This window comes from Castor canadensis, chromosome 3 (assembly GCF_047511655.1).
Source record: "Castor canadensis chromosome 3, mCasCan1.hap1v2, whole genome shotgun sequence".
NCBI classification, from domain to species: Eukaryota; Metazoa; Chordata; class Mammalia; order Rodentia; family Castoridae; genus Castor; species Castor canadensis.
In genome coordinates, this window is record NC_133388.1 from 8,274,014 (window position 1) to 8,291,160 (window position 17,147).

Genomic DNA, 17,147 nt, shown 5'->3' on the forward strand with positions numbered 1-17,147 from the left:
TGGGCTGGAGTTACTTGCTTCTGGCTCAAGAACTCACTATGTTCCCTCCCAGACAGGACAGGGATTAATAGAACAGTGCCTCTCTGTATTAAGGAATCTTAGCCTTGACTAGGATCATGCACCATTCACAGGCCCAGTGGCTCCTGGGTGGCCACCAGGGCCTGCACTGAGCCAAGGTCTCTCCCTGATCAGACCTGGGAGCTCTGAAAAGATGCTGAGACATAAGTCACCCCCCACTGTGATGTGAGGAGCAAGGCCAGTGTCTGAGCTGCTCTAATTGTCACCACCCTGTATGGGAATGACTGTGCTGTGTGCTGCAGGATGGGCTGGTGGTGAAACCGACCAGGGTATCAACCTCATGTCTGAGACAGAAAACAACACCCTTTCCCCCAGACAGGGCTGTGAGGCCTTGGGGATCAAACACAGCCTGGACATTTTCTGGCCTCATCTGGCCATTTCTTCATTTGTGAAGGGACCCTGGCTTCTTCATTCACAGATATGGTGGCTGCTGGAGAACAAGTTCCTGACAAAAGTGAAGTGGCTTGGAGGGTAGCTGGTAGTGGTTGCCCCAAGGGCTGCCCCAAACCAGGCACACAATCTGCTGTGGCCAACAGCAGCGGCCTAGACCCAAGTCAGAAGCCTGCTCCCAGGCCCAGGGACTCCAGGACTTGGGGCTGCACTGAAACAGGAGGTAGAAGCCAGTCATGCTTAGTGTTTTATTTCGAAAAACAAGCCATGCTGTCCATAACCCTCAAAAAACACATACTTTTATCTTTATAAATTTCCACTGTTCCCAACCGCCAGCTCCCTCTACTTCAACACAAACCAACAACTTTCTTCTCGTAAGTCCATGTCTTCCAAATGTTTATGACAAATCAATGTTAAATATTCAATCTTACTATTGCAGAAAGTGGAGGCTAAGAGGAGTTTAGTTTTACTCTGTGCACAGGACTGCAACACCACGCTCATAGAAGCTTCGAGGATCTTCCTTTGTAGCAATTTCAAAGTCTACAGTAAAGATCAGGTCTGCCCGGGTGAAGTTCAGATAGACAGGTAAGGTCACCTGTGAGAAAGGCAGAGGGGTTATACTGCTGACGCGGGGAGAGGCAAGCAAGCCAGGGACCAGAAATGACTTTGGCAATAGAGAGGTTTGCACAGAAGGACACGGGTGGTGGTCATGAGGGTAGAGCTCCAGGCGTGGAAATAAGGGACGGTCTGACCAGACAACAGGCCACTTACCACGTTAGCCTTTTTCTCGGCATTTGTCTGCTTGACCCAGCGTAGCTGTGTTAGAGGAAGGACGGTCGAGATGGCATTGGAGAGGGATAACTTGTTGTTGTTGCACGTGGCCCCCTGAAGTTTCAGACCTGTGAGGAAGTTGAGATCTTCCTTAAGTGGACACACAGCTCCTACAGACTGATGATCTGGGCAGCTCTGACTGTTCACCTTCATTTGAGAACAGTGGCCTAGGGCCACCAAAGCCACCCGCAAGTGGGTTAGGTTGGCTTTAGAGAAAACCACCCAAGGCAGATGAGTGAACAGAGACTCCACTTACCTGTGACCCCAAAGCTGCAGGCATCCAGGGTAGCACCCTGAGTGCTGGTGACATTAACTTCCAGGCAGAGCTCTTCCAGGGACCAACTGGTAGCCTGGGCCACATACTGCCTGGTGGCAGTGATGTAGGCCTCAGGCACAAATAGGCCGCCCAGGTACACATGGACATTCTGTGGGAAAAGCAGCCCCAAGGAAGGAGCTTGGGTCAGGCCTGGGGCTGTCCCCAGAGTTGCCCCAGAGCTCATGCAGGATGTGCCGCCCATGCCTGGGTGAGGGGCCAGTCCCTAGTCCCTAGGCTCTTTCTGAGCATGCTTCCCCACCTTGAGCTCCTTGGCTCCACCTGATGCAGCTGCCTGTGAGATGTTCTGCAGCTGTTTAATCCGCTCACTGAAGTCTGACACCCACTGGATGACCGTCATGCCAGCGGGCACTGTGTAGTGGGACCAGCTTCGAGGCAAGATCCCTGCAGCAAGGCATGGAGACCCCAAAGTTCAGTGTTGGTTCTGACAGTGCCCCTGTCCAAAGGGGGCAAACCTGCCAGTACTCATATCCTTCAAACTGTCTCCTCCCTGGCTATACCTGGTGCCCCTGTTTGGGCCGTCCATTACCTATGAATCCTCTGCACCCTGGTTGTCCCAGGACATGTTTGTTCAGTGTATTTCTAGGGTCAAATTAGGCGTGTGTGCATGGAGGCATCCATGTAAGCCATGGCTAGAGCCTCATAACACACAAGTGGCTCGCCGCTCCTGGTGGGTGGGACTGCCATGCTCTTGTATGTTTCACCCTGCTTTTGCATTTACTCTGTCTTGGTCCATCTTGTTCTCCATAGGCCCCAACCCACCATGTTCCCCCTTCATGGCACTGAAACACCCCTTAAGAACTGTTGAGGCTGAGTAAAGACTTCAGTCAAGGTTCAGGGATCCAGCATATGGGAAAAACAGGCAGCAGTTCTAAGTTCCTCCTTAGCCAAGGCTAAAGTGCTGAGATGCTTTTAGGGAAGTCTGCATAGAAGGATATTCATGTGAGACCAAGCCTGGCCAGAGGCCTGCTCTGCATGTGAGGGACACACTGGTGGCCCTGATGAAGGCTGGAGGCTGGGCCCTCTGGGCATAGCTCCCTGGCATCCTAGAGGCTGTACCTCAAACCCAGGGTGTCTCAGTACCTTTCACCAGTTCATTGATGAGGGTGCGCAGGTAGTTCGTCTGCTTCTTCTTCCCTTCACACACCTGGACGACATCAGCAAGATCCTGGCGTACGTCCTGGAGTAGCTTTGCTCCCATCTTCACTTCCCTCTCAAAGAACCTGAACAAAGGATCCTAAAATCATAAAGAGAAGAAAAGGCCAGAATGAAGAGAAGACAACTAAGAATGAGGTCCCTTCTCCAGCAGGAAGCAGAATCTGTAAGAAAGAAGTAATTCAACCTCAGGGAGCCTCAGATACACAACTGCCCAGAGCCATGAACACCATCACAGTCCTGCTGCGAAGGGCTGCCTCTGTCCCTTTTGAAATCATCTGCCCAACTTACAGAAGATGGGCAGTTCTGGAATATTTTATTTTTTTGTGGTACTAGGACTTGACTCGGCCTACACCTTGAGCCACTCCACTAGCCCTTTTTTTTGTTTGTGATGGGTTCTTTTGGAGATAGGGTCTTGTGGAATGGTAATCCTCTTGATCATCTGCCTCCTGAGTAGCTAGGATCACAGGTGTGAGCCATTGGTGCCCAGCAGTTCTAGACTATTTTAAGTCAGTTTAAAAGGGTTACTTCTCTTGCTCAAAGCCACGGATTAGCTGTGCCTGCTCAGTTAAACACTAAGCCCATGCTCGCCTTCAAGCTAAACTTGCTCCAGCCACTTCAAGCCTACAGGACCAGCTACCTTGATGTTTTCCACAGTGCGTTTCAGTGGGCTCAGTGTCTGGGGAATGAGATGCAGCCAGTTGGATGCTGTGGTGTGCAGTGTCCTCATCCAGGCTGGGCGCCCATCAGATGTGGAGTCTGTCCTTGTCTTCTTCTCAGTCTCTGCATATGCCAGGTCGTCCTCATCCTCCAGCATCTGCATCTTTAGCATTTTACTGATCATGTCCACACCTAAGCCACAGTCCAGCAGCAGCAGGTGGGGGAGGAGAAGGGTAGGAGATCAAAGAGGAAAAAAGACTTTAATGTAAAGGCCACACTGAGTAACAACAGTGGCCTGAAAGGTACTAAGTAGGTATATGGCTTTAGCTTTGTGGTGCTGCGTGGGGATGGCACGTAGGGCCTCCTGCTGAGTTACAGCCCACCCCATATGTGACTTTAAAGCACAGAAGATGACCTGGCCAGAAAGGCAAGGAGATAAATACAGAACAATTGTCAACAGGTCAAGTACAGGACTGTCAAAATGGAACCAGCTGGCCTGGGTACAAACTAGAATGAGGCTTCTCCCAGTCCCATGGTCAGTGACCGCAGCTGGACTACCCTGAGCCACGGCAGTGCCTCTGGTGTGGTCTCTACTCTGTCCATGCCAACCAGCCTTCTTGCAAGCAGTCATGCCAGTCTGTGACTGAAGGTACCTTGGTGTGTGGTCCATCTCTGGGTTATAGCTTCCCCTGCCCTGTCCCTCATCCATGGAGGCTGGTTTGTGGGAAGGCCAGGAGCTAGGTGCCCAGAAAGCCAGGTGCCCACTCAAACCCCAGGCCTCCACACAGTGTTTGTGCTGGCCTTTGCTGTGTGCTGTCCTGGGATTAGGTGAGGTGACAGATTTAACTTCCCCAGATGGTATTGGTGAGACACAGGGCTCAAAAAAGAGTTATCATGGGATTGAGGGGTATTTACAGGGGCCAGTTATGGAAGACCAAGGTGTGGTTCAGAGCATGTGACAGCAGTAATGGTGAGTCTTAAATAATTTAAGAACAGACTTTCGACTAGAGATTTGTGGGGCCCCACCCCGTTCCAAAAGAGCATGTCTGGGGTGGGATCCTCAAAATGTGCTTTTAATGGGGGGTAGCAGGGGCGGTGCTGGAGATAGAACCTAGGGCCTTACACATGCTGGGCAAAAGCTCTACCACTGAGCTATGCCCCCTCAGCTCCAGTGTTCATTTGTAATAAGTTCTAGGTGAGGCTCCTACTGGTCTGGGGAACTGTATGTTGAGAACCACTGATTAGAAAATTTCTTTGTTCTCTTTTGGCTTATAGTATTTCTGAATAGTCTTAGAGAAAAAAAAATCTTGTGAATTAAAAGGAAAACTGCTAAAAATATATATATTCCAGGAAAAATACTAATGGTTTTAAAATATGACTTAAGGGCAGAGAATACGGTTCAGTGCTAAGAGTGCTTGCCTACCATGTATGAGACCCTAGGTTCCTCCTCAGCACCAGGAAAAAAAAAAAAATCGTATCTGAATATGTGATGAAAATCTAAATGAAGTTACCAGCCCTCATTTACATAACCAGCAAGCCTTTTCTCCAGAACCAAGTCTGGTATTGACCCACCCACAGTTCAGGATCTTCTTTGCACCATAGCAGCAGCAGCAGCAGCAAATGAAGGGAGAGTGGTGGAGAGGCAGCAACCTGAGGCTGACTGACCCCCACCTATCAAGACCAGACTTAGAGATGGGGAGAAGAAGGGCAGCGCAGCAGGGGTTACCCACCCTGGGTAGTGAGGAGGACCCTCTCAGCGTTGTTGGGCAGGCCCAGCCAGGAGGGCGTCTGGGTGTCGGGGAGCAGCTCCACCCACTGCACAAACTCCTCTCGCCTGGAAAGGCAGCACATTTGGACCCAAGTGTAAGGGATGGCACTCTGTGCCTTGCCAGCTGCCTCCCACATCACAACCACATCTGCCCTGAAGTCAGCTGCGCACCTGATTCCATCGGGCATTTGAATATCCTTGTGTCCATCGACCTTGCAGGCCAGCTTGAATTCACTATCGAAACTCCTGGTGGTGAACAGCCGCTCCAGGAAGGTGTTGAGTAGACGCTGGTCGAACTCATTGTCCACGCGCCCCCCATAAATAGATTGGGCCATCAAGGTCTTGAGAGCGGACCACGGGATCTTATCAGGTGAGATGTTCTGCCTGCCCTGGGGTGGGAGAGGCTGGGTTACATGCACGCCCTCGGAGGATGGCTTGTGTTCTTCCTTACACTAACGTCAAGAAGGTACACCTCAGTCTGCTGTGTTTCGGCTGCTAGAACATGTCAGCTTGTTCCCTGAACCCTGATTTACATCCTTCCCCATAACAAGTGATCTAAGTATGCTTTCTCCCTAAGTGCATACACATTCCTGGTGTGGCCCAGCCTACTTGCCTTGGCCGTGTCATCCAGCCACGTGTCTACCGTGTCACAGGCAGACCGCAGGTCAGATTCTCCGAATTCGTATTTCTTTGACCACCCCAGTGGTGCATACCGCAGGCGCTCTTGGATGATGGCATGGAACCAGGCCAGTAGGAAATACAAGCGGGCACGTTCATTGGGTGACTAGGTGAGGAAAGTTGACAGAGGACAGAAGCATCAGAAAGCAGCATGCTTTCTGTCTAAGAAAACAGTGTACGTGTTAGTCAGAAGCCAAGACCTGCAAAGAACTTTCCACACACTGACATCAGCCACCTGAACTGCAGGGCTCAAGCAGCAGGAAAGTCAAGTGGGTATGGCTGCTAGAAGAAAGTATGCCAGGTTTTCTATTAAAAAGGAAGGGACCCAATGACAACTGAAAAAATTCAGTCAGCCAACAGAAAATTATGAGAGGCTTTCTAAAACTGTGTACTAGGAAATAGTGGATTATGGCACAAAATAAGATAGTACTTATGACATACAGAAAGAAGTGGTGCAAGATCCTTGTAACAATCCCCTCCTCTTGCCCAGCTCCTCAGTCTTCATACAGCCCTCATGATGTTATGATGGGGATTACCCACCACCCTCTGTGGTACAAAACTCTGGTTTACAGTTTCACTGTTGGGGAGTCTGCTCACCCGGGACCTACTCTCCACACCCCATAACAAAACACTGTGTACACGGACTTCTACATGTGACAAGGAAATTACCTATGTAACGTGCCAAGATGGCAATGGTAGGAAGCAGAGCTCTGCTTTCCAGTTCAGGAGGGACCCTGGGTCTTTTGGGATTACAGAGAAAGCACACCAGGAGGGCATTATCTATACCTTGCATATACGAGACACAGGGATGCTACTGAATGTCCTCAGCATGTTGGCTTTCACCCCTGGTGGGGGCTCGAACACAAAGATGCGGCCCGCACGGAGCAAATTCACAGGCACCTGAGAGAGAACATGACTCCCGTGACTTCCGAGCTTTGATACAGGTGTTTCTTCAATGACATGCACCCAGCTTACACAGAAGTTCACACCAGTGCCCACCATCCCATGTCCTCTTGCTCACCTTGGGGTTGATTTCCATGGTAAGGAAGAGTCGGAAGCAGGCGTGTGGCTGCAGGGAGTGCAGCTTCTTCTCCAGTTGCATCAACCATCCTGGGGCCAAATGAACATTCTTCAGCATCACCCACCTGCGCACACAGAGAAAAGGCACAGTGACACTCGGGCCTTCCACCACAATTCCTGGGGACTCAGGTTTTTAAAACAAAACCAATTAGGCCTACCTGCCTGACTTCACAGCGGTGTTAATTGCCTTATCCGCTTGGTTAAAGCCTTCTGCTGAGCCTGGTACAAGGAAGGGTAGTGTGAGCAACTGTAGCCTTGGACTTCAAGGCTTACACACATCCATGACACTGTCAAGTGCCCTTACCAATGGCAATCGAAGTGATCTGCGTGTTCTGCTCGGCTGCCAGGTCCTCAACATGCCCACTGGCATCATACCCAGGCACAGAGCACATGAGCACAGGCGTGTTTGGTTTCACCTGCAAGTGGAAAAGGTAGAAGCTGGTAGATGCTCAGCCCATAGACAGCGTGGACCTGTGAGAGCAAGGATAGCCCTGATGGTGGGGCAAGCAGATTCAGGACCCAAAGCAGTGTTGGGTTTGGAGGAGACTGTAGACAGGAAGTGGAGTCAAAGCCAGCTATTGCCAGCTGCAAACGGGGAGGTGTGGGGCATTACCTCTGTGCCCACAATGTGGGTCAGGTCGAGTGGCTGCTCCATGATGGACATGAAGGATTCCCCGAGGTTTGTGGAAACAAACATGTGGGCCATGGCCAGCAGGCGATCGGGTCGGAAAGCCTGGATCAGGAGCAGGCGGTGGATGGCCTGCCCAATGGGAGCTGAAACAAGCATGCCCAGCATTGGGGAAGGCACACACTTTGAGATGGCCACCCTGTCCTGCCTGCTCTTTCCAGAGCACTGGCTGGGCAGGCATTCAGCATCCAAGACTCAGCTCAAAACCCACCCCAGAAGGCTGGTAGTCTCTTCTGATTCTCTCAGATCAGAGAAGAGTCTGTCCCATCTCCTTTTCTGTATGCTCTCTGAACACCTGTAACATCTAGGGGTAGTTAAAGGATAAGGTGCCATTTATTGATTTTTTTTTTTTTGAGACAAGGTCTGCCTATGTAGCTCAAGCTGGCCTGGATCTCTGATTCTTCTGCCTCAGCCTCTGGAGTGCTAGGATCACAGGCACACATCACTAAGCCTGGCTCATTTTTGTTTCTTAAACCAGTCTACTAATACCTGTTCATTGCAGAATACCTGAGCATTCTCAGGAAAAGTCTGAAAAGAATATAGCAGTGGCTGGTTGTAGAGCACAGAGTGCTTCCACTCTGCCCTCTGCAGCCTGGGCCTGAGATCAGAGACAGCTGCCTCCTCCTCTCACAGCCCAGTTGGCACAGTGCCTGGTCTGACACACTGAGGCACAATTAAAGACAATTTCCCCCTTTATGTTAGGCAAGAGCCATCTTGTACCATCTATTCCTTTTTTTGGTCTTTAATGGTGAGTTGAAGCAGGAATTAGAGACCTTTTAATCTTCCACTTGTAAGTCAACTTCTACCAGGGAGCCATCTCTCTACACAGTTTCCTAGAAAATTTTTTTTTGCGGACACAGGGTTTGAGTCAGAGAGTTTCATTGTGAAGCCCAGGGTGGTCTTGAATTCCCAATCCTTCTGCCTTAGCCTCCCAAGTACTGAGAGGTGTGTGCCATAATGCCTAGCTAAAGTTTTTGTTTTGTTTTGTTTCTGAGACATGGTCTCACTATATAGCCTAAACTGCCTCCTGAGTAGCTGGGATTACAGATGTGTACCAATATGCCCATTTGATTTTCTAAAAAGTTTGAATGGTGAAATATTTATCTTGGGAGTCAGTGACTTTTTGGCTTTTGGACCTGGATGAAACTCACTTGCAGGTGTGTCTTCACTCCAGAGGTACGGCACAGTCTGTTCTGGTGAGCTGCTATCCAGCCAGATGCCGAATTGCTGTGGAGAGAACAAGAAAGCATCACCGTGTACCAGAGCTGTTCTTTCCTTTTTTTGTGGTCCTGGAGATTGAGCCCAGGGCCTTACTCTAACAACTCAGTTATCCTCCAAGGCCTTGAGCTGACCGTTGTGGAGTGATGCTGAGATGGCAGGAAGACATAAACTCAACACTGGTTTTCACACACATACAATTCCTCCTTGCCGATTTAATGGGAATGGGTGACATTTTTCACTGGAAACCTTCGAAAGGACAATTACCTCATCTGCCTGAACCTTTGCGATCAAATCTTTAAATGCAGGAAGACAGCTCAACCTCACAACTGCTTCTGCCTGCTCCATAGTCAGGCCCTGGATTTTGGGGGTGGAGCCAGCACTCAGCACGATCTCCTTCCCTCTCAAGAAGTGCTGGAATTCAGCATCATAGGTAGGCTCCCTGCAAAGGTTCACAGGTCAGGCAGGGTCTCTTTACGTTACTTTCATTGCTACTAAAATGACAGGATTCAAAGACAAGGAGAAAAAAGGAATGCATTCCAACATAAAAATGCTAGCAGGCACCCTACAAAGTGGTGTCTCTACCATAGAGCCAGAGTAGGGCAGAGGGCCTCACCCCATGGTGCCCTTCAGCTTGATCCTTGCCAGCAGCATGGCAAAGGTGATGTGATCCTGATGTAGCATGCCTCTAGCCACTCGGTTAAATGCCACCTGGGGACAGAAGAAGAATCAATGATGGTGCTGAAGAAGTGCTTCTGTACCCTGGCCCCTAAAAATCTGGGTCTGTTGCACCCTACCTGGAAGAGGTCCTTGGTGATGATGGAGAGGCGCTGTGTGTGGTCGGTGACCCCCTTCAGGTTCGGGTTCTCATAGAGGACATTGTGGTAAATATCCAGGAAGAACTGGAGCGAGTACTGGTACAGGAAGTGTATCTGCAAGGAAGCCACCCATGACCATTAGGCCATCGACCTGTGCCACAGTGAGAGCACACACTGTGGCCAAGGGTGTCCAGTTACCTGCTTCAGGGACTCCATGGTGAAGTAGATGCTGCTGCAGGCGGTGGAGAGCGGTAGGTACTGCTGGGACACTGTCTCCACCTCCTGCATGACAATGTCAGTCTCCTCCACTTTCCTGGTGACTTCAGCAGCCTCCCGCTTCAGGTTCTCCAGGGTTGTTATGATCGTGTCATCATCCAGAATGCGTCCTTTCACCTCATTCAGGGCTTGTAGCAGAGACTTTTCTAGCTGACGTAAGCGCAGCTGAAATTCCCCTGAAGTGATCAAGACAGAGTTTGCTATAAGATTTGATATTGTTTAAAAGGAAAACTCTGAAGTGCCAATGTAAACCTCATCAGCTTCACCCCTTTCAAAACTCAGTCTCCCACCTACACCCACCATCTGGAAGCTGGAGATCCAGAACCATACCTTGAAGTTTAAGAAGATCGGAACGTTTTTCATCCACATCAGGTCTCTCTGCTTTCAGCACTTCATTGAGACACTGGCTTTGTAAACTGCTACGGGTGACTGTGAAGTTCACAAAAGTAACCCGGGAACAGAGATCTGGTGGGAATTCAACCTGCCGAAACAGATGACAGAACAGTCTGCTTTCTTAATTCAGCTGCAAAACTAAACACTGTCACATTTTTCTTTGTAAAGAATCTCACTGCTTACAGTTGGGTCTCGGGTGGACAAGAAGATGACAAATGATGGCGACAGATCTATGTCCTGGTCACCGAGGGTAATCAGCACTCTCCCTCCTGTTCGACGAACTTCACGATTTAGTACTGGATTCAAAACTGGATCGTAGCTTTCCACATCCTATATAGCATGTGAGTGAAGCCAGACATCAACTTCCTAAATCAGACAATACATTATCATAGAACCCACCTGTTCACTTAGACCTACACTGTCTGATTGACAGTCATGAGCTGCATATGGTCACTAAAAAAAAGCAAGTTGGGCATGGTGTTGCATACCTATAATCCCAGCATTTGGGATGCTGGGGCAAGAGGATCATGAGTTTGAGGTTAGCCTGGGCTACGTAGTGAGACCGTCTCAGGAAAGAGAGGGAAAGAGAGAAAAAAAATTCAATAAAAAAAATTCAGTTCTGGGGTGGGGTATATATAGCTCAGTGGTAGAGCGTTTGTCTAGGATGCATAAAGCCCTGGGTTCCAACCCCAGCACCAATTAAAAAAAGAAAAAAAAAATCAGCTCATAGTTACACTAGCCATAGGAAATGCTCATTAGCCAAGGTGGCTATGGCTCCTACACTGGCCATCTCAGATTCCAACACAAGTCCATCAAGGCAGGATGGCAGGTAGTACTGACCTAGACTCTCTGAATGGATTTTAAATGCAAACACTGCTTTTGTTGGATTTATATTTTATAGACCAATCTCAAAGATTTATTCTTGTTCTGACATCAAACCAAATCTAATAAAGTTAAAACATCATTCGTATTTATACTTGTAATTTAGCTTTACTTCACATCAATTGTGTTTGAACAAAACGAAATACAACCCTAAAAGGATTTCATTCTTGGGAGCAGGTCTGAAGAATTCAAAAGCAAATACAAACCTGGACCAGAAGGGGGTTGCCAAATCTCAGTGCACTCTCCAAATTCTTTCTGAAGGCATCATCTAAGAAGCTGGTCCGGGTGATCTTACGATCTTTGTATTCATTCATAATGAACTCTGTGGCCTGTCCAGAGGGGTCAATGATCAGCGGATACCTGAGGATGATAAAGGCAACAGAAGAGCAGGTTAATCATCCAACAAGGAAAGTAGCCCTAAACAGACTGATCAGTCCTTTTTTTTTTTTTTTTTACATTCATTATGTAAGTGTGTGCAGGCATACATTTATGCTTAAATTATTTAAATTACAACCAAAAGTATCTTACAGAGTGTCTCCAGGACCTGAAACTGAAAGCTGCCGTCAGCCAGTCAGTCATGTGTCGCTGGAAATGCTTTAGCACTGGAACTGATCAGTTTTAATCAGAGGAAAGAGAAGCTAACATCGACACTTGGGTAGTTTCTAGACTTTCCAGATTCACCAACGAAGACAGACATGACTTAAATGCTATTGCCAAAATCAAGTCATCTTTCTTAAGAACTACTGTGATTAGCAGAATTCAGGCAGTGAAGATGTAAAAAGAGAACTGTGCACAACCCACTGTCAGAGATGAGTACAACCTGTCAGCACTGCCTACCCTCATGCCATGTTCCTTTACAGGTGTTTTGAAAAAAAAAAAAAAAGAAAAAGAAAAAGAGGGATGACCACACATTACAAATGTCTAGCCTACCTCTTTGACATGTAAGCACATACCTATTGAACCTCTTCAGCATGATTGCATTTTCTGTGCACAAGTCATCAGCAGGTAAGGAGCTGGCTTGCCAGCGAAGACGCTCATCGGCATTGGAGAGATACTCTGTCCTCGCAATGTCTGTGCGGAACTGAAAGGTGAGGCTGGTTATCTTCTCTCTTACTTAGAGACTGTTTGAGTTAAGATTTTGTGAAAGTGGGCTCAATATTAGTCTGGCCCACACCATTAAACATTGCTTTGGAACTCCCCAGAGACAGTTACCTGGATATTGGCTTGCTGTAAGTGATGCGACCAGGTAGTAAACAAGTTCTGTCGCATCTGCTGGTCAAAGTAACCTGCATAAGCAATAAATGCAGCTGACAAGAGGCAGTCTCCAGCGATAGTGGACATCTGGTTTTTGAATGTTTCACTAGTTTTTTCCCATCGTTCCCGTTCAGCAGACAAACTCTTCAGAAGAGCAGTGCTCCGGTTCACCTAGGGAAAATCAAACAGACGCTCAGGGACCAGTGCCTTCAGGGTTTATACCGAACACCTAGAGAGTTCATACATATTGTGTGCAGGGTTTGGGGTGGGCCAGAGGCAGGCTTGCATTATACACAATTCCAAAGTGATGAGACTCAGATCACGTACACTAGTGACAACTCAAGTGCTGGGATCTCAAGTCAGAGCTGAGGAGAGAGCATAAACTTTCAGCCTTGAGACATTTGCATGAGTGCAGATATGAGCAGGAAGAATAGGTTTAGGGTGATGAACACCCGGATGCAGTCGGAAGGGAAGACAAGAGACACTGTGGCAGCACACTACTGAGGGAGGGATAGAGGGTGGATAGAAGACATCAACAAGAAGACCTGCAAGGTAGAGAAAAGACAGGTTTGGGTTGGCAGCAGAGGGAGGAAGACTCACTCACTGGCTTTCCTCTGTCCAGCAAGGAAACCTATCCTAACTAGCACTACTTAGTAATACCTAGGACCCTAACAGACAGAGAGAGTTAATTCATAGAGATCAACAAGGCCTGTGGAGTCTGAATCCACCAAGGGAGACATGAGCACCTTCTCATAAGTATCCTGCAGGACAATCTCCAGGCCCAGGGAAGACTTACAGTAAAGATGATCAGCTTACTTTGGCCTCAACTGCTGCCAGGTCTGCCTTGATCGCCTGGGCCTCTGAGATGAGGATGGCATACTCCTCCTTGTAGCGGGCGATGCTGGCCTCCAGGTCCCGAATCATTTGCTCCACTTCATTGGCCTTCTGCTGGTTGTCCTTGGCGTCATCTTCTAGCTTCTGCAGCTCATTTCGCAGGGGCTCCACTCTCTTTAACATGTCTGCATAATTTAGCTGGGAAGAGCATGATCACAGTTTTTACTTAGAGTGATAGAAAGAGATACCTTTGTTATCTAGAGCTCCCAGTCATGTATTTACCTGTGCAATCGCCCATTTCACCATGGGGCCACAAGCCAGGGAAGCCCGGTTGACAATTTCATAATTGTAACTTGGATTGGACATGTAGTTTTTCTTCATTTTCTCCCTTATGGCATCACTGTAAAAGAGGAATTTTATTTCTAAGCACGCGTAGGACAAAAATCAAAATGTAAAGAACTTGAGCTGCCATCTTGCTGCTGCAATGATTCTGGCCACGAGGCTGAGCCCTGGTCTTCAGGGCTCATTATTGCCAGCTCCTGGCAATAATGCTGGCATTTCGCTTCCTTACCTGATCTCCTCGGCAGAGAAGTTGACAATGGTGGGGATGAAGTTCTCACGCATGATGATGGAGCGGATCTGCTTCCAGTCCGTGGTGCTTTCACCCAGCAGCAGGCAGATGGACTCAAGCGCCAGTTTCACAGCGGCAGGAGGGTTGGCCATGGACCGCACCTCCACCAGGTGCTGCTTCTTGATGGATTTCACAGCTAGACACAGGTAATGAAGATGGGGACAGAGAGTACAAGATGAAGATGAGCCAACTTAGCCAGTACTGTGACTTACTCACAGAAGAGACAGCTACTTGCAGAGCTGAGGAGGGTAAGATTTCCTGTCTTGAACCCTCAGGAATAGCAGGACAGGCTGATCTTTACAATAATTACAAGACTGTACAGCAAGCACTTAGCCTAAATTATGAACTGTTCCTTAAAAAGCCAAAAGTCTCAGTAATTCCTTTATCCTCACAAGATTTTTTAAAAAATTTAATGTTTATTCATTCATTCATCCATTCAGTTTTGGGTTTTATTTTTTTGGTTGTACTGGGGTTTAAACTCAGGGCTCATGCTTGCTAGGCAGATGCTCTACCAATTGAGCCATGCCCAATTGGCATGCAGCTCTCATTCAGATTTTTTGAGACAGTCTCTCTATAGCCCAGGCTTGCCTTGAATTCAAAATCTTAGGTGTATACCACCATGCCTAGCTTTAATTGTGCACTTGCTTTACACAATTTCAACAAAGACATTTTCAATCTGCTATAATTTAAAAGTTGTCTGATAAGCTAGTTAAAGATGTGGAATTAGCAGTTCTAAAATAATGGCCAATGCCTTTAACAAACTTAAATACAAAATTTTTTGGAGGCAGTGGGGTTTGAACTCAAGGCTTCACATTTGCTAGGCAGGTGCTTTACCACTAGACTACACGCTAGCCCTTAGTAAAACACATTAAGTAAATACTCAGTGGGATAAAATGAAATAAAATTCTCATTCAAATCTGACTCTGAACAAAAACCTACAGCTTGGGGACTGGAGGCTTGGCTCAAGTAGTAGAGTGCCTGCCTTGCAAGCACGAAGCCCTGAGTTCAAACCCCAGTCCCATAAAAAAACCAAAAACCAAAACCTTACAGCTTGGATGATACATTTTCATCCCTCTTGAGGTGTGAAATGAAAAAACTGTAGTAATCATGCAATTCTTTTTTTTTTTTTTCAGGTGATAGGGATGGAACCCAGGGCCTCATGTATGTTAGGCAAGTACTCCACCACTGAGCCACAGCCTCAGCCCTCAGAGCCACTCTTTTTTTTTTTTTTTTGTTTATTCATATGTGCACACATCTGAGCCACTCTTTTTCTTTTCTTTTTATTTTATGTTTTTGGGGTGGTACTGGAGTTTAAACCTGGCTTTGACCTTGCTAGGCAGGAGCTCTACACCTCGAGCCATGCATGCCTCCAGCCCTATAGTCACTCTTTTTTTTCTTTCTTTTCTATTTGTGGGACTGGAGTTTGAACTTAGGGTTTCACCCTTGCAAAGCAGGTGCTCTAATGCTTGAGCCACACCTTCAGTCCATTTTGCTTTGGTTATGTTGGAGATGGGTCCCTTGAACTATCTGCTTGGGCTGGGCTCCCAAGTGGCTAAGGTTCACAAGCATGAGCCACTGGTGCCCAACCCAACAGCCACTCTTTTTTTTTTCTTTTGTGGTACTGGGGTTGGAACTCAGGGCCTCATGCTTACTAGGCAGGCACTCTACCACAAGAAGAGTGAGAAGTGGCTGTTATCGACACTTAAAGTTAGGCTCCCTGGCCACAGCCAGAACACTCTCAAATTATTTTAAGTTTATGACACCAGATGTGAGATTTCTTCATGAAACTCAAGTCAGGGATTGATAAACAGTGTATTTATGTGTTGAACAACAGATCTTTAAAAAATATAGAAACATAAAGCTTATTTTGGCAGTTTTCTCTTAGAAGGGTTTCACTATGGCAAATGCAGATAAGTGTTATAGGAACTTTGTTTTAAGAGATGAAGACACTCTCAAATGTTTGGAAAAGGCTTCAGAGTGCTTTTGAAAATGTACAGCACCAGGACGTGTGATGGACGACCCCCCGGAAATGCCAGCCACTGAAAAGCCAGTCACTGGGTAAGAACAGGCTTTCTGGACAGCCCAGCCCCTAACAGCATTTCCATACCATTCTGGGCCTCAATGACAGCAGGCTCCACCTTATCGAGATCCTCCTTGACACTCATTTGTTTGTCAGCAATTACTTCCTGCTGTTTGTGCAACTGTTCCTGAATTTCTTGGCTCATGACCTAGAGAAGAAAAATGCATGGGTTAAGCACTGTTAACTTGCTGAGTGAATCCTAAATAGCACTCCCTCTCACTAACTCATTAAACCCTAAAACCCATTTCAAACCAAACTTCCTGCTCTCTTATTAGAGACTGAACATGCCCAGACCACCAGTTTCCTAGAATAAAAGGAAGTACCTTTTTCTTTTCAGCCTCTTGTTGGTCTTTCACCATCTTTTTCAGCTTGTCATTAGCCGCTGCATTCTTTACTTCCAGTTCTTGGCTCTTTATCCTCAAGTCACGACGAAGTTCTTCTACCTAAAGAACAAAATCCAAGACATGGAAACATGCAGAAATTGCCCTGACAGGCTCCTTGCTGCAGCCGCCCTCAGGAGTAAGGCCTATGCCCATGCCATACCTGGTCGACTGTTTCTTTGATTTTTCGGAGCCCAACATTCAAGTGCATCTGCTGCTCCTCCAGCTCACTGCGCTTCTCATGGAATAGGTTGGCGTAGTGGTTGATGAAGTCCAGGTAGTGGCGAGGTGTGATGGCCATTGTCCTGCCCCCTCGCTTTGCAAGCCGAGCATTAGCCTTTTAGAAAAGAAAAGTCTTTTCATTCTTTAGAATGGTCTCTCTGATTTAACCTCAGAAAACTCTAATTGTTTCACCTCGCTCACTTAGTGTGACCTGGGTAATAAGCCCACCCCTCAAGTCAGAACACTAGAGTTGGCCTTAGATTAGCCACTTACATAAGCTTTCACGAAGCCCCTATAACTGGTCAGGTACTGGTGGCTCATGCTTATAACCCTAGCTACTCAGGAGGCAGAGATGAGGATGATCTCGGTTTGAGGCCAGCCCAGTCAAAAAAAAAAAAAAGCAGGACCCTATCTCAAAATATACACCCAACACAAAAAAGAGCTGGTGAAGTGGCTCAGGAGTGCCTGACTAGCAAGTGTGAGGCCCTAACTTCAGG

At 47.5% G+C, this 17,147-nt stretch overlaps 1 protein-coding gene across 1 annotated transcript in view; it reads right to left on the reverse strand.

The window, feature by feature from the left end:
* Window positions 1-702: 702 nt before the first annotated feature.
* Window positions 703-17,147, reverse strand: part of Dync1h1 (dynein cytoplasmic 1 heavy chain 1) — a 73,500-nt gene continuing 57,055 nt past the window's right edge. Inside the window, exons 49-78 of the mRNA XM_074067126.1 lie at window positions 16,592-16,765; window positions 16,372-16,491; window positions 16,076-16,196; window positions 13,909-14,104; window positions 13,620-13,737; window positions 13,320-13,535; window positions 12,462-12,674; window positions 12,203-12,330; window positions 11,456-11,609; window positions 10,551-10,697; window positions 10,305-10,455; window positions 9,897-10,150; window positions 9,678-9,812; window positions 9,497-9,591; window positions 9,148-9,322; window positions 8,814-8,889; window positions 7,588-7,748; window positions 7,279-7,390; window positions 7,133-7,193; window positions 6,916-7,039; window positions 6,681-6,794; window positions 5,830-6,000; window positions 5,388-5,605; window positions 5,179-5,282; window positions 3,429-3,640; window positions 2,717-2,870; window positions 1,875-2,017; window positions 1,556-1,724; window positions 1,240-1,367; window positions 703-1,063 (exon numbers count right to left, since the gene is read on the reverse strand). Of these exons, the coding sequence (XP_073923227.1) occupies window positions 935-1,063; window positions 1,240-1,367; window positions 1,556-1,724; window positions 1,875-2,017; window positions 2,717-2,870; window positions 3,429-3,640; window positions 5,179-5,282; window positions 5,388-5,605; window positions 5,830-6,000; window positions 6,681-6,794; window positions 6,916-7,039; window positions 7,133-7,193; window positions 7,279-7,390; window positions 7,588-7,748; window positions 8,814-8,889; window positions 9,148-9,322; window positions 9,497-9,591; window positions 9,678-9,812; window positions 9,897-10,150; window positions 10,305-10,455; window positions 10,551-10,697; window positions 11,456-11,609; window positions 12,203-12,330; window positions 12,462-12,674; window positions 13,320-13,535; window positions 13,620-13,737; window positions 13,909-14,104; window positions 16,076-16,196; window positions 16,372-16,491; window positions 16,592-16,765 (4,473 nt within the window). The 3' untranslated portion in view covers window positions 703-934. The remainder of the gene's footprint in view (window positions 1,064-1,239; window positions 1,368-1,555; window positions 1,725-1,874; window positions 2,018-2,716; window positions 2,871-3,428; window positions 3,641-5,178; window positions 5,283-5,387; window positions 5,606-5,829; window positions 6,001-6,680; window positions 6,795-6,915; window positions 7,040-7,132; window positions 7,194-7,278; window positions 7,391-7,587; window positions 7,749-8,813; window positions 8,890-9,147; window positions 9,323-9,496; window positions 9,592-9,677; window positions 9,813-9,896; window positions 10,151-10,304; window positions 10,456-10,550; window positions 10,698-11,455; window positions 11,610-12,202; window positions 12,331-12,461; window positions 12,675-13,319; window positions 13,536-13,619; window positions 13,738-13,908; window positions 14,105-16,075; window positions 16,197-16,371; window positions 16,492-16,591; window positions 16,766-17,147) is intronic.